This window comes from Microcebus murinus, chromosome 15, assembly GCF_040939455.1.
Source record: "Microcebus murinus isolate Inina chromosome 15, M.murinus_Inina_mat1.0, whole genome shotgun sequence".
Lineage (NCBI taxonomy): Eukaryota > Metazoa > Chordata > Mammalia > Primates > Cheirogaleidae > Microcebus > Microcebus murinus.
The window spans coordinates 31,339,879-31,365,900 of record NC_134118.1 but is presented as its reverse complement, the minus strand read 5'-3'; the positions used below and the strand labels follow the sequence as shown (position 1 = coordinate 31,365,900).

The window sequence follows — 26,022 nt, the reverse complement described above, 5'->3', positions numbered from 1 at the left end:
GTATTCAGTGACTTCACCTCTGAAACCTTGAGCATTCTAAGATGAAGAAGTCTGGCCTTTTTAAAAAATAAGTTCTAAGAAATGAAGTAAGCAGCTTTGTTAAATCTGCTATTAATGCCTGCCCATTTTTCAAACAAGCGTATTTTTCAAAGCCCCAGGTTGGAATTTCCCACCGACTTACAGGCTTCTTTATTTCATTGGTTTTTCTGCATGCCTCTATGTCATGTCATCTTGCAATTTTTCTCTGCTAATATGTTTTGTATGAATATTAAGTATATTTATTATGGATAGTTGCTACATTGATTTTCTCTTTTCTTTTCTTTTCCTTTCTTTTCCTTTCTTTTCCTTTCTCTTTCTTTCCTTCTTTCCTTCTTTCCTTCCTTCCTTCCTTCCTTCCTTCCTTCCTTCCTTCCTTCCTTCCTTCCTTCCTTCCTTCCTTCCTTCCTTCCTTCCTTCCTTCCTTCCTTCCTTCCTTCCTTCCTTCCTTCCTTCTTCTCTTTCTTTCTTTCTTTCTTTCTTTCTTTCTTTCTTTCTTTCTTTCTTTCTTTCTTTCTTTCTTTCTTTCTTTCTTTCTTTCTTTCTTTCTTTCTTTCTTTCTTTCTCTTTCCTGCCTTCCTTCTCCTTCTCCTTTTTCTTTTCTTTTCTTTTCTTTTCTTTCTTTTCTTTCTTTCTTTTTGAGAGACAGACAGGGTCTTACTCTGTTGGAGACAGGTTTCTGTTGCCTGGGCCAGAGTGCAGTGGCATCACCATAGCTCACTGCAACCTGAAACTCCTGGGCTCAAGTGATCTTCCTGCCTCAGCCTCTGTGGAGTAGCTGGGACTACAGGCATGCGCCACCATGCCCAGCTAATTTTTTACTTTTTTGTAGAGATAGGGTCACTATTGCTCAGCCTGGTCTCAAATTCCAAGCCTCAAGCAATCCTTCTGCTTCAGCCTCCCAAAAGTGCTAGGATTATAGGCATGAGCCACTGCACTCAGCCTAATTTTCTAATTACAAGTCAGAGACAACCTAAACAGTTTGCTGTCAGAAACTTTTTTATTCAAGAGAGAAATAGCCTAAAGATTTCTTTGTAGCATATCTCTGAAGTGTATCTAGATGATTTTTTTTTTTTTTTTGATACTGGACATTAGCTCAAACAACAGATTCTTAGTTTTTCTAAAGCCTCTTTTAAAATCCAACACAGATGTTTATTCAGCATTTACTATATGTCAGCCATTGCCTTGGTTTCTTCCATATTTTGTGTTATTAAATTATTTTTAATAATGAAGCTGAAGTACCATTTCATTTGGTCAAAGTGGAGAAATAAAATTCTAGCCCAGATTTTCTGTAGGACTGCTTTGGGTGGGGTGTGCCTCTAAGGTATAACCAAGAATGAAACAAATGATGTAGAAATGAAGGTTTGAGTTAAGGTGTAAGAGATAATCAACTTTTCTTTTTAGAAGAAAGTATAGTTCTAATGGGGGATGTACTGGGTTTAGGAAAAGAGAAGTAAAACTTCTCACCATACCTACCATGCTTTATTTTGCAGGGACTTAGTTCTTAATTGGCATGGTGTATTCATATAGGAAATAGCATTTTAAATGTCATTTCTTTGGGGAAAAACAAAACATTAAAAATCAAATTTGTAAAATTTCTTGTTTCCTGGTATCAAAGAATAACTTCTTCCTGCCATACCTTGTAAGTTCTTCCTGACCTCTATTATTTTTCCTCTGGGGTAAAGGGAAGAGGAAAGAAATCAATACGTAACAATTGAATGAAGTGAATGGTATTAGAAACCTAGAGTTGTTAGGATCTATGGATAAACATTCTATAAGTTCTAAATATGATTAATCACAAACCATTTTTCTCAATTTCATGGCAACTAGAAAGTGAATACTTTAGGTGGAAAAATATAAATGAATACAAAATATAAATGAATACAATTAAATTCAGTACGGAAAGCCTTTACATTACATAGTTTCCTGAACTATGTAATTTCCATCTTTTGGAGCATTGTTGGTAATAATTTAGAAGTCACTGGATGTTCTTGACACAGGGCATAAAGTCGTGATGTGGTCCTTTTTCTTAGCTGAATCTACTTAATGCTACTTGCTAGTCTAGATGGTTAAGGAATAGGGTAAATATAACCCAAATAGGGCTACATCAGGATAAGTGTGATTTATTCTTGTTTGTGGAAAATTTATAATATGTGATTCTCCTAAGTCTTGTGTTTGTATTTTATTTCTTAAGCAGTGTTTGGCATATTATAACCTGGCATAATTGTGTTTCAACGTACGAGATAGTGTGGATTATAAAATTTTCGTATTACAGTCATGAGCTTTAAGATACGAAGCTGTGTAGGTTGTAGGCATAGAGCCAGGCTGTGAGAGAGATCACACCAGCTCAGCACAGAAAAACATCACTGCCTGAGGATGTGTGATTTTCTTACCTCATCTGTCAGGTTCCCCGATTAGGTTAGTTTCCTTCTTGAGACAAGTGACACACTTTTCCAGAGAGAGGCAAGCAATGGGAAACCTTCACATCTAAGGTCAGACACCATCAGCATGAGAATAATTTGACTTGGAGAAGAATTTTTTGGCACATGGACGTGTGGGATGTGGGCTGGGTGGAAGATGTAGAACTTGGTTATTTAGTCCTTGAGTTGCCATTTACTTTTTTTATTGTAATAAAACTATGCATAACATTAGAGCTTACCATTTTTAAGTGTACAATTCAATGGCATTAGCTGTATTCCTATTGTTTTTCTACCAATATCTCCATCCATTTCCAGAACTTTTTTTCATCTTCTCAAATTGAAGCTATTAAGCAATAAGTCCCCAACCCGTCCTTCCCCCAGTACCTGGCAACCAACATTCTAACTTTCTGTCTACAAGAATTTGACTACTCTAACATCTAAAAAAGTAGAATATCATATAGTAGTTGTCCTTCAGTGATTGGCTTATTTTACTTAGCTTGTTATCTTCAAGGTGTATTTATGCTGTAGCGTGCAATGGATTTTATTCCTTTTTAAGGCTGAATAATGTCCCATTATATGTATATGCTATATTATGTTTGTGTATTCATCTGTTGCCAAACACTTTTGTTGCTTCTACCTTTTGGAGACAGTTACTTTTAAATCATTGATTATGTCTGTTATAGAAAAGTATTTGAAATTTCGACAGGAACTAGTCTGGAAGATCAGATATCGTTTTGCCAGTGTCCATTCCCAGTGAGTGGAGAGTTCATTCGTTCAACAAAAATGTGAGTGCCTACAGCGTGCACCACGCCAGGTGCTGCAAGTACAGCAGCGCACACAGACAGACATGGCACAGCCACCGTGGAGATTAGAGTGTGGTGGGGGAAGCAGGACCCCGGCTGCTTAAGTAATTTCATGACTAAATGTAAAATCACAACTTTAATAAATAAGTGCTTAAGGGAAGAGAAGTGAGGGCATTTCACCAATATACTTTTGGGAGTGGGGGGCAGTCCATCAAGAAACAGAGGTAAGAAGTTTCAGGCAGAGGAAATAACTATGCAAGGGCCTTTTGCCCATCAAGGAAGCAAGAGCAGCCTAAGCAATTTGCAGTGCAGAGAGTGAGCATGAGCATGGTGTAAGTCTGGAAAGTGTATAAATCTTGCAGGTTCCATGGCTTCCCTGTGCTCCTGGCATAAAGACCAAAACCCTATCATAATCTTGCAGCAGGAAGCTATGGAAGAGTTTTAATGTGTAAAAGGGGGTCAGTGGATGAGGGTAAGATGATCAGACTTTAGCTTTTAAAGATCTCAGGAAGTAGTGTGGTAAATGAGTGGGGTGAATGGGATTAAAATTGAATCCAGACAGTTTATTAAGGAAACTTTTGCAGTTCTCAAGGCAAAAATTAATGATTGGGATGATAGCATCAGAGATTAAGAGAAATCTAAATTTGAGAAAAATTAGAATTTAATAAATGGATGTTGTGTGCATTGGTAATGGAGAAAGGACCATGTGTTAAGGAAAGTGTTAAGGAAAACTAAATGTATAGGTTGTGTAACAAGATCGCTGTGGTTTTTCATTTGGGTAGTGTACGGGATGAGGAAATGGTGAAAGCCAAAACAGGTTTTTGAGAGATTTGATTGTGAAGTGGGAGAAGAGATTAGACTGTAGCTATAGGAAAATATAGGGTCGAGGGAATATTTTCGTTTTGTTTTTGAGATGGGAGAGACCTGCACATTTAAAAGTTGGTAGGGAGGACCTCTGGCTGTGGGAGGGAGGTGAAATATATGTGGCAGAACAAAGATAATGGATAATATAAGAAGTTTAAGAAAGGGTTTGGAGTGTGTAGGGAAAAGGAGCCAAAATAGTGACGGGGAGGGAATGGTCAGCTTTTAGATATGAAGAGAAAGAAGGAAAGAGAATAGATTAGGCACAGTCTTAGGCAGAGTCAAAGAACCCAGGTTAGCAAGTATTGACAATTCCAAAGTCACTTATTAAAAATGCCAGATTTTCTATAATATCTGTTTTCTAGTATGTGTACCATTTATAGATCTGATTGTGAGAAACTGACCAGTGTTTCAGAGTTGAAACATCCTTTCTTCACTATAATGCAGTCTTTCAAATAACCTACATACCTTGGAAATAAAGAGTTTATGGTAGAATAATGTATCCTCATTTAATTTCAACTCTCTACCTTTAGAAGTTTGGTTGATTTAAAAAAAAAAATCAAGACCTGGTTGGGTTTATTTTTACCTTATTTGCAAGGCAGTATGTGCATCTGTGTGTGTGTGTGTGTGTGTGTGTGTGTATGTGTGCGTATGGGTGTTGGTGAAAATCACATCTTCTAAATTTTTACAAAGCTTATCAAGTGTGCATTTTATAAATTTTTGATAGATATTTATTTACTGTAGCACAGTAATATCTAAGGGTGGGGTAGAGGTCACTTAGATTCCTTTATCTTCACCTTGGTGAAAAATCATATTTTAGTTCAAAGCTGTTCAAGTAAGTCCTTGCTCCGTTTTCCCACCCTGTCTTCAGTGATATTATTTGGAGTCAGCAATCAATGGATTCCATCCCTCTGAGACTTGCTTAACCTACAGCCGCTGATATAATACAGGCAAGAGCTTGTTACTTTATCTGATTTGTCCATTGCTACCTTAATGACTGAAATGGTTAAGTAGAGGAGGGGGCGAGCCTTAAGGAATGTGTGTACCATTTGAGCTGAATATTTCAGTGTATATAGGGAGAGGGAGGGTGAGAGAGAAATCCACTTACATCACTAGAACTGCATTGAGTGTGAGCCTTGCAGGTTAAGAGACAGACTACAGTGTCTTGCTTTCTGCAGGAAGCAGCAATGCCGTTTGTTTCCTAAGAGGAATTTTTTATTTAGAAAAGGAAGCTTTCTCTCTACCCAGGAAATGGCTTTCCTTGTGCGTTGCTATGCCAACTGCCTGCAGCCATGGTCCTCCAAAGTAAGCACAATAATGTAATTATATTGGTGTATTGCATTCAGACTCATGATTCTTGAGATTGTGTGTGTGCATGTGCTGTGTTTCTGTTAGTGACTCTCTTGCTAGCAGGCATGCTTGTGTTGAGTGTGAGGGACAGACATCATTAAATTAAATGTCCATCAGTGTCATGCTGCTAAGATTAATTGTGCAAACTTGGTTAGTGGAGTGGGACAGAGATCACTGGTCACCACTCTGTCAGCATCATTAGCAGCTAGGGAGGAGGTCCCGATTCACACGCTCTGCCCTGATTTTTTTTTTTTTCTTCTTTCTTTCTCTTTCTTTTTCTCTTGGTTGGAGGGGTCTGTATGTGTGATTGCAAATGAAACAAGGGTGTTACCAATGCTTGGCTGAATGCTAACGCCTGGTTCTTAAACCACCCTGACTAATATAAATCTGTATTAAGCCTTTTAGAGGGGAGTCTGTGTGCAGTCAGCCATTTTAGCTTTTTTCTTTTTTTTTTTTCCTCCTTTTCTTTTGCCTCTTGTTCTTCAATCTCAGAAATGATCTTGTTTCCTTGGAAGACTGAGAGCTGCATGAGGTTTTCTCGGTCTTGTCATAGCCTGAGATGGTTAGAGTTTCAGTGTTATAAAAATGGAGATGGACACCGTTGTTCGGATTCCTTTTCTGGTCTACAAGTGTGAAGGGTTTTTTAAGCTCACCAGTAGTGACACTTTAAGCTGCAGCTTGGTTTTCCCTCCTCCCTCTTTTTTTTTTTTTCTCCCCTTTTTCTTTTAATTTAATACTGTAGAGGGTGACTTGCCATCGTGAGAGATTGGTACATGATGTGTAAATTCAGTTCAGCATATGTTTCTTCATTATGAAACCACTAGCAATCCCAGCTAACCATGGAGTTATGGGCCAGCAGGAGAAGCTCTCAGTAAGTATTGCAAACGCTGCTTGTGCTTTGACAGCACGTCATAGAGAACTGCTTTAAAATGGGAATTGTTGCTCTTTCTCTTCAGGGAAAACCGATTTTTAGAGGGTATAATAGTGTTCTCGGAGGAGGGGAGGGTAAATTACAACTGGCTTGTTCGTCCACTTTTGTTGTAATTAAAAAAGATTTTAAACGAGACCAGCCAATCTTTTAAAGCAAAATCACTAACACTGAGAAATATCGGGCAGCTGATTTTTATAATCAGAAACTAAAGCTTGAGAATTCAGCTTTAACTTAACATTTGAATAGTTTTCAAAAAATGTTTTTGTAGTTGAATGTAATGAGAGATCACAAGAAAGGTTATTGAGAACGGGAATCTATAGTGAGGTAATCACATGTGGGTTTGAGTGGAGGGAGAGGTTTGGCTATCAATTGGGTAATAAAACAATCAGTGGAACTCCTTTGACTTCTTAATATGTACTAATCAGCGATGAAAACACAGAATATTTTTTAGTGCCATGAAAAAAATGATTGCTTCTTTATAATTGATCCCATGAGTCAGCTATGCGTTTGTCATGCTGAAATCCCACAGGCAGCTACTGCTGTTTCTGAGAAACACTTTTCTATGCCTCACACCAAGTCAGAGCCTCCCGTCTCAGGAATGTGAGTTCTCACAGTGCTACTTCTATATCACCATGTCGGGAGTTTTCTGCTGTCACACTAATTCACATGATTGATATATGTGCACACATACAAATATTTTAAATATGCAAAATGAATGTGCATAGATATAGCCAGCTTATATAGTGGTGTGTTTTTAAAATGTCTACTTCTACATGTTAGCATCTAGCAGCTTATTTCATTAGTGTATAGGAATTGTCCTTTATGTATTCTAAAAAAGATGAGATGTTGAACTTTAAAAATGGGCATAAGTCGCTGAGGCTTTGTAAATTTATAAATAGCAGGCCATGAATTTAGAATATTTAGATGCTTAGGTTCATGAGTATAATTTGGTTTTGTTCTTCTTTGTGAACAAAATTGTCAACTAAATCTGAGATTTTCTTAGATGAAATGACTGTTAAGGAATTATCTCACCTTATGAATGAAAGGGGACATTTTAAGGCAATAGCTGTGTCGGAAGCGTGTCGTGACACTGTGCTTAGAGCCCAGACCCCTCTTATGAGGTCCTTGTGGTACTTCACGAATTAAGTCTCTTTGGATCAGATCCAAAAGAAGACCCACCTCATATTTAATTTCACTAATAGGAAAGGTAGTTATAGAGAAGTTCCATTGTAGTTTTTATTAACAGGCCTTGAAATTAAGCTCCTCTAGTCATGATTTCTCCAGGTAAAATAAGAGTTATTAGTTAAACTGTACTTAAGGAAGCTTAGAGATAAAATTTAAACCACAGGCCCTTTATTTACCTTTTTCATATATCCTTATAACAGAGGGATAGGAGTATCTAAATTAATAATAATATAAATTTATTGAACAAAGAAAACTATTAAAACTATTTACTTGTAGGGAGAAGAAAACATATTACTAGATTTGTGAAAATAAGACCAGTTGGGACAAATAACACCAAATGGTACATAAACTGAGTGCCGGGTATGTTACTCTGTAAGCGTATCTGTTTCTTGACAAGTGCTTTATATTTTACTAAAATTTAGTGTAATACTACGACAGCAGTAACACTGGCTGTAAAATAACTTAGGATCAAGTAATTTCTGGAAAACACAAGTGGTATTTCTCATGATACTTTGTTAGAAATTAAAATACCAGAATTTGCCATCTCAGAATATCATATGCAGCAGAGTTGGAAGCTTATGATATCACAGTCTCTGTATACTTGTTGACTAATCCTTTGGTTATCTAGACTTTGCTGTTTAATAATCAGATCTTTAAATTTATAATTATGTGCAAGGAGTCGAATAAGAGAATAATTATTCTGACTCACACATAACAAACAGGTGACTCAGTAAAACAATTTTTGGACAAAAGTGAGAACTTACTTTACATAAAGCCTCCACCTATGAGGCTTTATGAGAATAGTGTCAGTACTATTTTCAAATGAGTAAAATTTATTAAATTCACAAAGACTTCTATTTCTGCTTCTTCGTAAAGTTTTTGGCTTTTTAAGTACCTTTGCTTCTTTGACTACAGAAAAACAAAAATATTACATTGTGGAGGCCATTTTTTTTTTTTAAGCTACAGTTGGGTATAAGTAGTAAACTCAGTTATCTTAGTTTGTCAGAATCTTTCAGATCTTTTAGAGGCTTTTATTCTTTCCTCCCCCCCCCCCAATTTTATTTTTTATTCTTTATTCGTTATCTATCTCAGGGCTTATGTCAGTTGCTGACACATAATAGATGTACAATAAAAACTATTGGATTGCGGGGCCGGGCGAGGTGGCTTACGCCTGTAATTCTAGCACTCTTGGAAGCCGAGGCGAGCGGATCGCTTGAGGTCAGGAGTTCAAAACCAGCCTGAGCAAGAGCGAGACCTTTCTACTATAAATAGAAAGAAATTAATTGGCCAACTAATATATATAGAAAAAATTAGCCGGGCATTGTGGCACATTCCTGTAGTCCCAGCTACTCGGGAGACTGAGGCAGGAGGATTGCTTGAGCCCAGGAGTTTGAGGTTGCTGTGAGCTAGACTGACGCCACGGCACTCACTCACTGTTGTAGCCTGGGCAACAAAGTGAGACTCTGTCTCAAAGAAAAAAAAAAAAAAACTGTTGGATTTCTCATTTAATTGAATCATTGGATTAATTGTCATTTAGCCCCTTAAAAGCCCCATAAATTTAATGTATTTATCATACCTCCTTCCATCCCTATTCTGTATGGTCAGTTGATAGCGTAACACTAAAATGAATACCTGTGGGTCACCAGAAATGCACCCGGCACTGGGCTGTATTTTTATAGTCATGTTGGCTTTTTATTTAGTCTTCAGAGGAATCTTTTTATTTTTGTGAACATAAAAATATAAAAATCTTGGGTTTTTTTTTTAAATAAGAGGAGATTATTAACATTTTAGAAATGTATTATGAGACTGCATTTTTCAAAAGACTACTATGGACCATCAGTTGTAAAGACTGTGAATAGATGTTAGATGAAAAAAGTTTTGTAGGCTTGATAAGTTGGAGAAAATGTTGGGATAGTATTAAAAGTCTCACTACTCAATTTACCAACTATTTTTTTTTTTTTTTACCATGGAATCTCTCTCTCTCTACATTTTGTCCAGCTCAGATGCCTTTGGAAAGTCTGCTATATAGGATAACTTTGAAACTTTTGTAAATTTTTAGAGTAAATGAATTTGATACTTTTTAGTTGATAACCTGTTTTCTGTTTTTACATTTTTATAGAAATCGATTTATGTAATATGCTATACTTATAATAAATCATACCTCGAATCATAATTAAGTAATAATAAAAATAGTGGTATACATAAGAAAGTGCCTGGATCTTTATTTCCTAAATGTAGGGAATAAATGGCAACAGCTATAATTTACTGAGCATTTAATGTATGTCATATACTATATTATTAGTATATGTCTGACTTAATTGTAGAACCAACCTCTCAGGAAACATATATTATCACCTTTTTAGAGATAACAGGACTGGAATTTTAAAATATTCTTTCCAGGGACATATACTAGTAAATGGTAGAGCCATGACTGGATCCTCCATTTGTGAGTTCATAGCCATTGCTTTACCCACAAAATGATGCTACCTCCCCTTATGTGGTCAAATTTAGTCAACCTTAGGTGTGTAACTATTATGAGAGCTGGTGTTAGCTAGTGGAGTACACAACTTGAAAAAAAGTGCTTGCTTTTTGCCCCCTTTACTCTTTTTCCTGGGATGTGTAACATTCCAAGCACTATCAATATAAAAGAGCAACAGTATCATGACCCAATATTTTATAGAACTTTCCATTGCTTGGCTCAGTCAATAATGCATCTGTCCATTTTAAGTTATCTTGAGACTTGAGTTGGGATAATCAGGAATAGATCCTCTTCCTACTTTTCTGTGTTTGGCTCTACCATCGTGCACATTTTCCTTTTTGCTGCTCGACTCTTTAAAGGTTGGCTGGACACAGTGGCTCACACCTGTAATCCCAGTACTTTGGGAGGCCAAGATGAGAGAATTATTTCAGCTCAGGAGTTTGAGGTTGCAATGAGCTGTGATGACTCCACAGCACTCTAGCCTGGGCAACAGAGCAAGACATCATCTTAAAAAAAAAATCAAAACCAAAAAAGCATAAACTTCATGCCCCAACTTCCTCTGTCTATTCCCGTTGTAGTCTCTAACTGCCAGACTGTGACCACTATGTTCCACAGGAAGCACTGGGCTTTGCTATTTCATCTCTACTGTGTCTGCCCTAGGGCACCCTGGATGTGTCTTGGAGCCCAGCTTTAATTCATGATCACCTTTCTTAAGTCCGTTCTGTACTGCATTGACTCATTTGTAGCCATAACTATCATTTTCATAATTTCTTAAGCACCTTAACCAAGAAGGATGTAATGTAACTTAATGCCATTGTCTAATTTCCTGTTGTTTACTTAAGGTCCTCTATAATATACATTCTTTCCCTTATAAACATGAGAACTGTGCTTTTTTTTTTTCCTTTTTGACAATCTGGTGTGATTATAAACACATCAGGCTCATTTTCTTTTCCTGTTTCTCAGCTTGCAGGGCTCTTGGTTTGACTTTGACTTGTTCCTTATATTTATCTCTGCTGTCTCTGAATAGTGATTCGGTAGCACTTAATATGTAATGTGTAATTTTATTGATTCTTCTAATTGGCGCTTATAAATTGGTTTGGTCTTTACCGTTAGATGACAGATCATATCTTGGGTGAATTCTCCTCCTCCTGTGTACCATGTGTTAAGGATATGGTTGGAATTTAAAACTGTTTATCAGTTTATCAGCGGTATAGAGAATGCATTTCTAGGCTGGAAGAATAACACATGAGGGCCCAAGGCAGGAAGATGTAGAAGAATATGAGGACACAGAAGCTTATGAAGAAAAACAATGAAATCGTCACTACTGGAGTGGATTGTGTTAGAGAGAAGTAGGTCAATACAGGTGTTGGAGTAGAGGATATTAGGATACCTGACTAATGACTATAATTTGAAGATCCAGCCAAGAGGGGTAGCCGCCTCCTTCACTTCCCTCTACTATCTCTTAACTAGAACAGCTTTAAGAAAACTCAGTTTTTAAAACCGTACTTTTATCCTACCATGACAGTTTGACCTTGTCTGGAAACATTGGGGAGAGTGTGTCTTTAGTATAATTTGATTGATGCATTTTCCTTAGCAATGCTGAAAACAACAACAACCCAGGACTAATTATAGATGCCCGGTTATGCCTCTTTTGGGGTGAGACTCTACCTCTTCATTATCTGATGTTTATTTTGTCCATTATGACAGATATATTTCCTGAGATGAAATAAACTTATCTCTTGGGGAGGTTTTCCACTGTGCTTGTTAACAGAGAGGCCTGAGAGGAAGCAATATCCTATTGTTTTATTCAAGGACAAGGTCATCTTGCCTTGGATTTGGGCCAGGAAACCCTGGCAACAAATAGTAGATCTTTTTACCCTTGTTAGAAGTGAAGAAAGGTATTTAGAAACTTGCTAAGGCATAGCATGCGCTGCTTATATGTGTAAGATAGAGCTTTCTTCAATACCATCGTAGGACATATTAAAGTAAGATCATTGTTTTTAGTCAAAAGAAGTATACTTTATATCCTTGCTTTTAAATATTGTTTAGTAGTGATCCATTTTAAAAAAATACCTGAAAATAAAATCAATTTAGGTTAGTGAAAAAGAGAATGATCAACTTTAGGAAAAAAGGAGAATGCTCAAACTGTATCATTAGAAATTCAATTATTTCTTTTCCTTTAACTATTTAACAATAGGAAGATCACTAATCATAGTTTCTTTCTCATTGTAGATATCATATTTTATATTTGAAATACTAATATTTAATTTGTGCCAAAATAAATGCTCTATCCAGTTGATATTATAGGTATACTCCCTTAAATACAACCTTACATTTCTTTATTCCACCTCTTTGATTTTAGGCTTGACCACATTCTTAAATATTTTATTAACATAATCTGCTAAGAATTCCTCCAGAGTGATGCTTCAGTTTTCTTTATTTTCCTGTGCTTAACAATAATCATGTAAAAATTATTTTCATAGTTAATCTAAATGCTTAATGAAATACTTTTTAAAGCTTTCTTTGTATCCTGGTTAAAAAAAAAGAATAACTTGTTACTGTCATGTTTGTGGCAATCTTTATAAACTTTTTAAAGCCTTTTCTATTTAGATCAGATTACCTATCATTTCTGTTTTGGATTATGGTTTGGTTATGAGCTTCTCTTTTTGAAGATTTTAAAAATAAAAATAGGGATATAATCATGTGAGTGCATATGTATAAAAATATACACATACATGTGTGTGATTTATTTTTTATTTTATTTATTTATTTTTTCTTTACTCTAGAATCTATGGTTTTAACATGTGTGTGATTTAAATGAAAGTTTGTATATGTGTTCTCATGGTCTCTGTTAATTTACTTGTTCTAAGCTCTTTCTGGAGACATGACACATGCTTGTGACTATTTCCACTGACAGTATTAAAATGCCAGTGCTATCAGTATTGTGTTAGGTGTTATACAGAATGGACTAAATAAAATATTGGCTAATTTTTGGAACATAGTTTAAGAAGCTAGTACAATAATATTTAAGAGAATGTAAATATACCTTTGCTGCTCTAAAGCACACAAAGGCATGATATAACAGGACACGCTCACAAAAGCAACATACCATATCACAAAGGTAGTCCTCTCAAACTCGTAGTCCCCACCACTGTCTTTCTTACTGGTACAGAAACATCCATGACACAAAGAACTAGTAGGTTGTTACTCTCTGACATTTCTTATTAATTAAACCTCTAACGTAAACCTTGTATGTAGGTATATTGCATTCTCTCTCTCTCTGTCACATATGTACATATCATATGTGTGTGTGATATAGTAATTAATCTTATTTAATTATACAATCTATGACATGTGTCCTATCTGCATAACTTATCAGTCATCCCCTACCTATGTTTCTTTTGTACTCTTAAGTCACTATATAAATATTCCCCACCTGCTTCAAAAATCTTCATTCTATATCAATATACCACATCCTCTTCATCAGACAGCTTGAAAAATTCCCTTAGGATTATTAAGGTCATATTCTTCTTCAACAAACTCTAGGGAAATACATTATTGGTTTATAATATTGATGTGATTTGATTATTAAATGAAATATACCCCCTTTCCCTTCTCCCTCTATGTATCTATTATATATATATATGTACTTATTTCATGCATAGGTGTGTCTGTGTAAATATGATTAATCTATAATCTCATTTCTAATTTAGATATGTAAAAAAAGCTAGAATTTAAAATTCTGCTTAGTGTACTAGTAACAGTTGAGTTTTTAGGACTATATGCCCTATCTCTTATGACATATGCTTTATTTTCTTACTATATATTAGAGATCTTAGAAATACGAATTACAATGGAGGCATACCTTATTATGGGTATTTTCAGTAGGCCAACATTTCACGTATTTTACTAAAGTACCAGAACAGAACATCACACCTTTTATGATAAAGGAACACATTGAAACATGACTGTAAAAAAGCTGTGAGAGTTTTACTCTTTTGATTCCCTCTCTTTTCCTAGAAAAAACAAATACTGGGTAAATCAGACGTTTGTACTCTTTGAAGTATTTTACTGTAAGTGGAAGCACTCTTTTTGACTATTTTCTCTGTAATTAAGAAATATTTGGAGTTAAGTAGAAGTATTGTGGCATATAGTTTTTATGGGTATTATAAACTGAGAAGGACTATTAAACATATTATAGTACCTTTTTTTCCTTTTTCTTTTTATCTTTGGGAGGTGGGGAGGAATAGGGCCTTGCTCTGTTGCCTGAGCTAGAGTGCAGTGGTGTCCTCATAGCTCATTGCAACGTAGGCTCAAGTGATCCTCCTGCCTCACCGTCCTGAGTAGCTGGGACTACAGGCACAAGCCACCACGCCCTGGCTAATTTTTTGTAGAGATGGGCTCTCACTATGTTGCCCAGGCTGGTCTCGAACTCCTTGCCTCAAGCCATCATCCCACCTAAGCCTCTTAAATTGCTAGAGTTACAGGTATCATCCACTGCACCCAGCCTATAGCGCCTTTAATATAATGAAAAAGAAGATTGCTTTGAGTTCCTTGTCAATAAAGATTTTCAACGATTCTGTAGTCACGATTCTGTAGTCACGGGGCCTCTAGCTGGGTTGGTGGGGGAAGGGAGGAGGTCAGCAGAAGTTACACCCCAGGTTTCCAGTGATTGAAAATGTAAAGGATTGAATCAGCATTTTCTGCTGGCTTCGTGGCTCACACCTGTAATCCTAGCACTCCGGGAGGCCCAGGTGAGCAAGAACAAGACCTCATCTCTACTAAAATGTAGGCAAAAAATTAGCTGGGCAACTAAAAATAGAAAACATCAGCTGGACATGGTGGCACCCATGTGTAGTCCCAGCTACTCTGAGGCTGAGACAGGAAGATCATTTGAGCCCAGCAGCTTGAGGTTGCTGTGAGCTAGGCTGATGCCATGGCACTCTAGTCTGGGCAACAGAGCAAGACTGTGTCTCAAAAAAAAACCAAAACAAAAAACAACAAGAACAAAAAAGGATTTTACACTTAATTTGTTTTCTTAAAAGTATACTTTTGTTCATTTTATATGGCAAGTTAAAATATGAATATATAAGGCTAAGGCATCCTACTTATTGTTGAAATTAATATCATTTATGGAAACAATTAAATGTCAAAATCATTCTACCTTAGGGATAACATTTACCTAAATATAAAGTAATTTAAAACTATTTTATTTGGAAGAGATATCCTTTGAGTAGCTAAATTAATTTTCACTGCTTGTTTTCATTTGTTATGGTTATTTAGGTAGCAGTTTGATCTGTGGCATGTCTGTTATTAGTATTATGCATAATTTTTAATTAAAAAATACATAGCTGTGTGTTTATTGAAGAAAAGGAATAAAGGATAGGAAACATGAAGAGAAGAACAGAAAAAGAAGCAGTTTCACCAGCCAGATAAAACCATTGTTAACAGTTTGGTACAAATCCTTTTATTATATAAATGTTTTTATATTATACTATTGTACTGTACTTGATCTTAGCTAAAAGGCCAAGAAGCAATATATTATACTATTGTATAAAAATCTGGTAATGGTATTTGTTCTAGATTTCACCCCCAAAATATATGTAGAAAATCCATTTAAAGACAACTAATTGAAGAGAAACATTATAACCATTACAAAGTGTCTATTCCTGAGCTGCTTTTTCTCCTTTGTAGTTTTAAAGTTTGGCATATATTATATATTAATGTATAACATATAATTTGTATATTTCACATACTAAATTTAGGGGGAAAGTCATTTACTTAAGAACTTCATTTAGTGTTAGAATTCCACCCTAAATATGGGAAAGAATGAAGCATAATTCTAATAAAGCTCACTATATTCATACCATTGTGTTTTTTCTTGAAATTAATGTAAAATTTTAAGATGGGAAGTCAACATTAAAGTGTCAAAAGAAAGAGAAGTGAAATTGCAAATTGCTTAGCTAAAGAAAATATAGACACATGTGACAACATTCCTTTCCTTCTCCCTTTCCACTGCATATTATGAACCATTTTATCATTAAAATCTTCTAATGTGTTCAGTTTAGTTGGGGGTATTTCCAGATTTCTTTACTTGTCATTATCCTTTTTCTTTATCCCCCCCCCAAAAAAAAAATTAACAACCTGATATACATCAGAAAGCGTGTCTGTTTAGTGACAAACCTCACAAAAGTCATCAGTACTGATATGAAAAGTTCATTTTGCTATAGAAAAAAACATGGATAACTTTAAATGTCTTTTAGTTTTTTTTTCTCAGAGCAAGGCTATGTAGCTATATCTTTCAAAAGAAGAGGATAAATGATACTTAATAAAAGTGTCTTCAGTGTTAGCTAAATGAAATGTTAACATTAACATTGAGTACTTATTAAATGTGTGGCTAATCAGATAAGAAGTAAATTTATATTGACTTTCAAAACACATAAGTAAAAAGAAGTACATTTTTACGTAGCAACACCCATTCGGCCAGGCGTGGTGGCTCATGCCTATAATCCTAGCACTCTGGGAGGCTGAGGCAGGTGGATTGCTCGAGGTCAGGAGTTCGAAACCAGCCTGAACAGGAGCGAGACCCCGTCTACTATAAATAGAAAGAAATTAATTGGCCAACTAATATATATAGAAAAAATGAGCCAGGCATGGTGGTGCATGCCTGTAGTCCCAGCTACTTGGAAGGCTGAGGCAGCAGGATTGCTTGAGCCCAGGAGTTTGAGGTTGCTGTGAGCTAGGCTGACGCCATGGCACTCACTCTAGCCTGGGCAACAAAGTGAAACTGTGTCTCAAAAAAAAAAAAAAGAACACCCATTGGCTAGTGAAGCAGCATTCTGATATCATTGTAAAAAATGAACCATACGTGGAGATAAGAAACACTACAAAACATTATTTACATTACTGTTCTTTTTCCGTCTGAGAAGTTCCATTTTGTTTTGTTCATTTTGAAATTATATACATTGCATATTTGCTTTGTGAGGAGAGATATTAAATAATGAAACAACATATTTTGAATGTTTCCTTGTGGGGTTTTTTCAGAGTTCTATAAAAGAAGTTTAAAAACATGGGTTGAAAATTTTGCATCTGGTTGGAGTAGCATATATTTAAATGCTGGGTGAACATTATGGACAAAAAATACATAGGAATGCACAGGAAGGAATGTCACTTCTCATCTGAGTAGTCCACAAAGGAGGAAATAAGACTCAAACTATACCACAAATAAGGGCAGTACATAAGCAAGATGTGAAGAAAAAAGGAAATGGGAGGAATTTTTGCAAGACAAAAGGAAGAAAACAGAACAAGCATTGAATCAAAAATGTTCATGTGCAATTAAGGAGCAAAGAGTGGATCAATTTGGCTGAGATGGGGGGCAACTGGAGAAAGTAGGGTTGCTGAGAAAGGGTCAGACTGCAAAAGCCTTTGAATGTAATGTCAAGGAGTTTTGGTCTCATTCTATGGATACAAGTAATAATTAACCATTAACAGTCAAATATAATTGAATAAAATTGTGTGGTATGGCCACAGCACCACAGTGGTATTATGTTCATGAGGTCTTATTGAGTGACAAGTTGAGTCAAACCACCCCTTGATCTGGACATAGTTGACTCACTTCTAACTATATTATGTGAGCAAATGCAAGGGTCAAGTATTATTTGGCATTATTTTCCTTAAAAATTTGATTGTATGTATTTTAATGAAAATATCATTTTTCATGAAATCTAAGACACCATTGATTGATTCACCTTTAAATGACTCAGTATTTTCTTTTCATTGCTTGTAAGATGGATCCTGATTTCAAAGATATTAAAATGAAATAAAATCTCAGAATCCATGAAATGTGGTATTAGCCACTAATATAATTGTGTTTAATGTAACAGCATTTGTATAGTATGGTAATAGTAGTGTGCAGATAGTTGTGGAACTAGATATACTATTAGCCTTGACAATTTCCTTATCAGAGATTCACTGGTCAAGGAAAATTCTATGTCAGGATTCACTTGTCTTGGTTATTGGATTGTGAGTAAGACTTGGCCTGATCTTAGTGTTGCTCACAGAATAGTAGTAGTGAGAGACCTGCTGACATATGTTTATGTGTGGGGGTTAATTGAGGACTGTGCAGGGGCAGCTGGGGCCCAGCAGGTGGATGTGGACGAACATGGGGAATGAGGGCATTGCAGGCAGATGGAGTTTGGAGATTTCAAACAACACATCAGAGTCATTCAGAAGAGCCAGAGTACAGGGTTCAAAGAAGCCCAAGATGAAATGGGGTTGAAGATGACTTGCTCCCATGTTGATTTAAATACTCTACTCTTATCATTTATATGATGCTACTATCATTCCTACCTCTAAGGAACGTGAACACTGAAATATGTTGAAATAACTACGTAGGGTTCCACAGGAACTCTCAGAATTTAGCAATGGATGGGAATCTCCATGGATGGAGAATTTAGCAATGCATGGGAAGGGAGAATCTCACTTAGAAAGTGAAACTTCTCCTATTAGGAAATAGTTTGTGCATGTGATTATGAAAATTGTAATCTGACCAGTTGTAACCTTTGTGAGGAAATTTATGCAAAGGGAAGGGATAAGTAAGAGCTGTGGCATAGTGGTCAGAGGAGGGCTCCAGAACTAGAAACTCGGATTTATAAACTGGCTTCACCACTCACTTGTGGTGTGACTCTCGCTGTGTGACCCTTTTACACACAGTCTTCATTTGTAAAATGGTGATAGTAGGGTTGTATAAAGATTAAATGAGGTAAAACCTATAAAGTGCTTAGAGTAATGCACAGACTATAATAAGTACAGATCTTTTGTTTTTGTAGGAATTGTTTATCCATTACCCAGCAGGTAAAGAAAGATAAATCTGCCGTACAAGTGGGTCAGAGACATGCATAGATGTTTTCCTTTGCCTAGATGATATGTCCTTGAGTTGATTTGCCTTTTTCTCCCTATAGTTACATACTCAGCAAGCAACCTCCTATTTACAAATTCACTTTTAGAGTAAAAAAAGCAATAGTAGTAATACCATTAGCTAAAATGGAAGGCTCCCCATGTTCTAGGCAACGTTTTAAACTCTTCATTTATCATGTCATTTCATCACAACAATGTAAGTGTGCTCTCCCCTTACATATAAAGAAACAAAGGCATAAAGCGGTCAAGTAACTTTCCCCACAGAGCTAATAACATGGTGGAGCCATCGACAGTCTTTTCTTGTACTTGCAAATACATACAGATATGTGCACATATAGATCTATTTTGGGGAGCTGCATGAAATATCTGTTGTATAAACTTTGCTCTTAGTACACAGTTGCAAGGATGGATAATTCCTTTTGTTTTCTCTGTGTCCTGTGAATTATAACTCTCATCAGGAAGTTTGAGAACAGATATTCCTCCCTCTGCGTTTTAGAGTTGATTTTCTTTGGTATGAGTTTCAAAGGGATTTCATGTGTGCCATGTAGTTACTACTACCATCCCTATCATAAAATGTAAAGTAACCTTACCTTGATCTTGATGGAAATAAAAGCAGTGTATTTTATTCCCCTTCAGTCTTGGCCAGACTGCAAGAATACAATTTTGTTTTGAAGAACTACTTTTTAAACTTGTCCCATGCAAGTTTTCTCAAGTTAATTTAACCTTTTAGGAGAAGGTCACCATGCTTATCTGAGATTTCCCATCTTTACTTCTCCAGAGGTATTTCACATTATCCTGTTTTAGACTTGAATTTAGAAAAGAATCCTGTTTTGACTTACTGTTTGGGTGTTATGATTGCTCTCTTAATTTGTTTCCAGTTAGATAAATAATTTATAGGGAGCTAAGTTTAGCATCTAGCCAGATGAAGGAGTTTTCTCAACCACACAGACTTAGCAACATTGTCTTAGTCATGTGAATTATAGATAAATAAATAATAATTAGGTCCATTTTTATTACAATTTTGACCGTGAATGTAATCATACATCTTAAAAGCTGTGTTAAAATATATTTTAATGTAGCTACCACAAAGTGACCTGAAATCCAATGACTATGGTCCTTGTATTAAGAAACATTCCTTTCTGGGCAATACTTGTGGCCCCGAGCTCAGTCTCAGATCTCTGAAGAGACTACAGGTAGCTGATGATGGGTGGGGCATTGGGGTAGGAGGATAAGAGCACAGTCTTCAAGGAGTATGGTCCCAAATGCTGGCTTTGTTAGCCACACCTGTATATATTACTTCCTTTCCCTGCATTGTTCCCTCCTTTCAGTGTCACGCAGGCTACTATAGACAAAGATATTGCCTTCGATTGATTTATACTAAAGTTAATGAGTGGCTTTGAAATATTACTTGGAGCCTGAGAGCAAACTGGGAGCAAAACTGGATGCATAATTGAAACGTCATGGTGTAGCAGAACTTCTTAACAGTGCTCGTTGCATATCGTTTTCCAACATGCCAATAGGCATATTTAAAGCAAACTCTTCTGAAGTTTTTCAGCTGTGGACCTTTCCACATAGTAAACAGGAAGGGACTATTCCAACTAGATTTTTTGTGTTGCAATAAAACAGTAAAATACTTTTATTACAGGGACCTAAGCTTTGTGTCCTGGTTCTGATGTTGACTAGCTGTGTAATAGTTAGACAAAGCATTTAACTTCTTGAAGTTTCTTGTTTCTCACTTCAAAATGGAGGTGGTGATGATAGTACTGGTCTACCTCACAACATTGTTTTAAAAATTATTAATAGTCACAGTAATAATTAATATTATTTTACTTAGTGTTTTGTATATATATACATATATATATAGATATATGATTTTCTTTAATCATCAAGCAGTAGTAGTAGGAGCAAAGTGGTATTCTCATTTTGGAGATGAAAACTTGAGGTTTAAATAATGAAAATATAAAAAGAGTTCATGTTTTCAGAATCTTTTTGCAGACTGTAAAGCCCTATGCTAATGCCAGTGATCAATGTTATAGTGCTGTAGACCAGCAGTCCCCAACTTTTTTGGCACTGGGGATGGGTTTCATGGAAGACAATTTTTACATGGATGGGGGAGGGGAGAAAGGGTAATTCCGGGATGATTCAAGCACATTACATTTACTGTGCAGTCAAACCTCTCTGCTAATGATAATCTGTCTTTGCAGCCGCTCCCCAGCACTAGCATCACCGCCTCAGCTCCACCTCAGGTCATCAGCCACTGGATTCTCATAAGGAGCGCGCAACCTAGATCCCTCGCATGCGCAGTTTGCAGTAGGGTTTGTGCTCCTGTGAGAATCTAATGCTGCTGCTGATCTGACGGAAGGTGGAGCTTATGCAGTGATGCAAGCAATGGGGAACAGCTAGCTGCAAATACAGATGAAGCTTTGCCTCATCTGTATTTCGGGTGGGGTGGAGCTCTGCGGCCCTATCCCTCACAGGCTACGGACCAGTACCAGTCTGTGGCCCTGGGGAATGGGGACCACAGCTCTAAGCCCATGCACTTGTGGGTTGGAATCCCAGGTCGTCTTCATAGCAGCATCGCCCCTAAGCAGATTGCTCAAATGTTCGGAACCATTTTTCCTGGGCTGTCAAGTGCTGTTAATGATGCATAATTCACAGATTTTGTAGGGGTTATGTATTTGGTATGTGGTCTGACACACAGTGGCATCCGTGAATTTGACCCCTGCTTTTCCAGTTGAAAATTTTTCTTTTTTCTTTTTTTTAAATGGAATGTTGATGGTGATTTGGAGATTTATTTTTCTGTATCTGATTTTAAGTTCATAAACCATAATTCTCTGTTGGATATCTTAGATCAATTATAATTTGCTTTAAGGTCCTTCATTAACTACTTTTTACGAATGGGTAGTGGTTTGCAAAATAGCTCATAAAAGATCATAGTTGATATGAAAAATTCACATTATTTTTTCCCTAAGTACTTCAAAAATTTTCCCCACTTATTAAGTGATTTTGTGCAAGTAGAGCTGCTTAGTAAGACCTGTCTTTGTAGTCATTTCGTGTGTGTGTTTGCAAGGAGGTATTTTTAGATAGTTTAGCTGAACAGCAATCTGACGTCTTTTAGAGGAGACATCAGTTCATTATGTGGATACAAATTCTATGCTTTCAGCTTTTATACACCAAGTCTTAATCTAAATCTGTTTTTCTTGCCTTTTCTAACGAAAGAGACTATACCATGGTATGTATTCTATTTCTTCCTAATGCTGGCCTTTCTAGTTAACCTTTGCTTAGAGAAATGATCAAGGTAGAAATGTCTTTATTTGCTTACAACTTAATATAGATTATGGAAGCATGGAATTTTGGGTCATATTTAAATATGCCATTATATGTTATGGTATACAGTGTTTTCCTGTTGTAATGTGATCCAGGGGATTTAAAATAGTCATTATGGGGCTTATAAATGCTGCTTTCTTTTAAGGAGAAAAATATAAAGGCCAGAATGTGGGAGTTGTATATCTCTTAACTGTACATACTGCTTTTATCGGTAAAAAAAAAAAAAATGCCATTTGCTTTGTGAAAGATAATTTAATGCTAAGCATGTAAGAGGGACATAGTTATTTGCTTTCTTATTGCTCTAAAAACAGTGTTTATATGAAGTTATGATAATATCTCCTTTTATCCGGTTCTTCTCATCCCTTTCAAAATACTGGGAAAAGCAGCTCTTAAGGCTTAAGAAATTAATGTTAGTTGTTTGTGACACTTGTTCTCACAAAAGGCTGCCTTTTGTTAATAATAAACATGGAACTTATTTTTTTCTAATTTTACGACAGCCAGTATTGGGAGACTATTCATGTAGGAAGTTTAAAGATTTTTAAAATTAATTTTCCAGTATATGTTCTTTAGTCATTTTCCAAAATTTAAGTTACATCTACTACATGTCAAAATGTCAAAGCTTGAGTGCAAACTTTTGTTATTCGTTCAAATATGTTATCTGCATGGCAGGAAGCATTTAGGATTTAAAACCGTGGCATGGTTTTTAATTTTTTAATTTAGTTATTTGATAGTGTGTGAATCCACTGGGATTTTATAGATATTTTAATTATCACAATAAAATTTCTCTTATTTTACCTTATGTTGCAAACATGAAGCATTGTCTTAGAGTAATGAAAGGCATGTCTTAGAGAGTCAGGTTAATAATGGGCATCCATCTGAAGATGTGGAGATCTTTTATTCTTCAAGAAGAAAGCAACTAAGTTACATAAATATATATATGGAAGGATCGGATAAAACATTTTTATAGTATGAAAAAGATAAAGAGAAATTCCTAAAGCCATGACATTTTTAAAAACCCTTTCTTGTTCTTAAAAATTAGTGGTGTTATGTAACCATTTAAGAATTTAGCTGAAGCCTGATATTAAGTGACTCAGATTCCTAGCTTCTTAATGATGCTTCTTTACAGTGAAATTCAAGCAGTTGCCAGATTCTTAAGCCATGAGTTCATTCTCCGCCCCCCTCCCCAAATTTGCATGCAGTAAAAACTTAGAATCTGTGCCAAAAGAGGTGTCAGCACTGAAATTCTTATCTGCTATGTGTAGCGTATTTGCTTTTAGACTCTTTCTTGGTGAAATTATCTGTATTTCAGTTTAAGAAAAGTGACCAACTTCAGGCTAAAGTTTCTTTACTGTAAAGTGTCATAAAAGCTCTGAAATCTGGCTTCATTGGCTCCTCTTACTGCCCATTGCATCCCCAGTAGAATAACAATTGTTCTTTCAGAGCTGTTTTCCCCAAATCCACTGAGAAAGGCACCTGCCTTCTTGTAACATAGTAACACAGTAATGTACTAACCCTGTCAACCAAATATGCTCTCATGCAGGCCAAGTATTTTCCTGCCTGAGCATTGACTTGGAAGGCAAAGCTTTATATAAGCTTCTTCTTGCACACATAACCCCAAGGAATCCTTCAGGAATTGTGAAATTGAACATCTCAAGAATTTTTTTCTAAGGGACCCTATGACTCTAGCCACCCTGGGAAGGCGTCAGGTTAGAAACATTAAGGATGTGGTTAATTACTACCTCTTACCCCAGTGTGGTGTGTGCCTGCCTGCCACCCCCCCCCTCCTCTCTCTCACTCACATACACACTGCCATTCATATGCACAGAGGAAGTGAAAAGATATCCTGATGGGAGGGTATGTAGTGCCTGACTTCCCAGGTGTTCATTCCAGTAGGCACCCAATCCCCCTTTTCCTGAATTAAAGATGATGAAATATATATACATTCACTTCAAAATATCTAATAAATTTGGACCATTACTAACTGAAATATACAAAATTCATGGCAATTGTGTAACTTGTCATCTTTCCCCTCCTTTTACTATGTAAGGCAGTTAAGTTACCTTGGAATTAAAGATGTCTTTTCTTAATTTACTCTTCTTGCATTGGGTAGACACTATTTTTCACTTCCATTACTTTTCATTTTTATTTTCCAGTTTTCCATGGTTGATAGGTTATATTAGAGTAAGACTTGCTCAGTCATGCATGAAGTTATGCATATATCCAGCTTATATGAAAATATCTAGTTCATAAGCACCAGAGAATCACAGATGTCAGACCATGGCCTTCAAGTGAAGAGGACACATAAAAGAAATTAAAGTGTTATGTCTGATTTTCTTGGTGTGTTTTGTTATTGGTGGCTTGGTTACTATTTAGTTTTTATTGGTTCTAATCTTTAAATGACTTCTGTGAATTGTGATATAAAAGGAAAGATTCTTTTTCAGGAGCTTTTTTAATCCTGTTGGTAAAATTGAAAGCATTAAAGAAAAGATACATTAATTCAAATGACAAACATCTAGCCAAGTTCACATTTCACCTGAACTTTTATTAGGTTTCTAAATTTGGAAGAGGCAGGAGGTTTTTGTAAGTTCTGTAAAAGATTTATGAGCAGAAGTTTAGATGTTTGAGCAAACTTTAATGTAAAATATAAATGAAATCCTATTTTACATTCCTGAGGGGCTACTCTTTTTTTTTTTTGGTTAGCATGTATGTAACTATTTTAAATAGCGGCTTAGCTCAAACAGAAGAGAAAACTTGAGACCTTTTATCTCGTTACCCCATCTGTTTATTGATTTCAAGAATCATTATTCCAACATGATAGGAATAAAAATATCCTCTTCTTCATCATCATAGTTGTCTTGATTGCCATTCATAGTTATATTTGTATGTGTTAACATGTAAGCACTTAATGAGCAGGTGAGAAGTTTTACAGTTTTGTTTAAAAAAAAAAAAACAGACATTCATTGGTTGATTATAGTAAAATGCAAGACTATATGTTTAATTGCCTGCTAGATATTTTGATGTGGATTTTGTCACTTCAGATTTGACATGGACAAACATAACTCCTGACTGCTCACCCAGCCATCACCTACATAAATAAACAAACCAAACTAACCAAGCAGTCAACAAACTCAAGGTTCCTCAGTTTTCCTCCCAAATCATTGCCATTGCCATCCATTCAGATATCAAAGTCCCAAGCCTACGAATTATCTTTGGTTCCTCAGGTTGCCCAAACCTCCACATACTTCAGCAGGTCATCTTTTTTCTGCCCTCCTTGTCACAAATTGACGCTCTTCTCTCCATCTGCAGTATCACCACCCTGGTCCAAGCTACCATCATCTCCCTTATACTATTCCAGTGATTCTTAATGTTCCCCTTATTTCTAATCTTGCCCCTTTTCTCCATGCTATTCTTCACACTTATATAATATAAATCAGACTTAGGAAATATAAATCAGGCCATGTCATTTCTGTGCTTTTGTTTCTTTTGCCCGGAATTCAATCTTGGATCTTTACCTGGCTGGCTCCCTGACTCCTAGATCCCAGCTGTAGAAGGTTCTCCAGACAGGCCAATCCAAAGCAGCCACTCAGGCATTTCTACTATACCATATTATTATAATCCATTGCCAGGCATTTATCATTACGTTTTTGGTTTTTGTTTGTTGTTGTTGTTCATGTTAAACTACTTGTTTATTATGTCTCTCTCCATTGGAATGCA

The 26,022-nt window shown here is 36.1% G+C and overlaps 1 protein-coding gene across 18 annotated transcripts in view; it reads left to right on the top strand.

Moving 5' to 3' along the window:
* Positions 1-26,022, top strand: part of RAPGEF2 (Rap guanine nucleotide exchange factor 2) — a 241,484-nt gene that overhangs the window by 145,576 nt on the left and 69,886 nt on the right. For 3 of the 18 annotated variants that reach the window (XM_012735620.3, XM_076010558.1, XM_012735616.3), the window contains exon 1: positions 5,433-6,341. The exons of 12 other annotated variants lie outside the window; for them this stretch is intronic. In XM_012735620.3, coding sequence (XP_012591074.1) covers positions 6,282-6,341 — 60 coding nt within the window. In that variant the 5' untranslated portion in view covers positions 5,433-6,281. 3 more of the 18 variants (XM_012735617.3, XM_012735619.3, XM_012735618.3) reach the window with 3 other exon arrangements.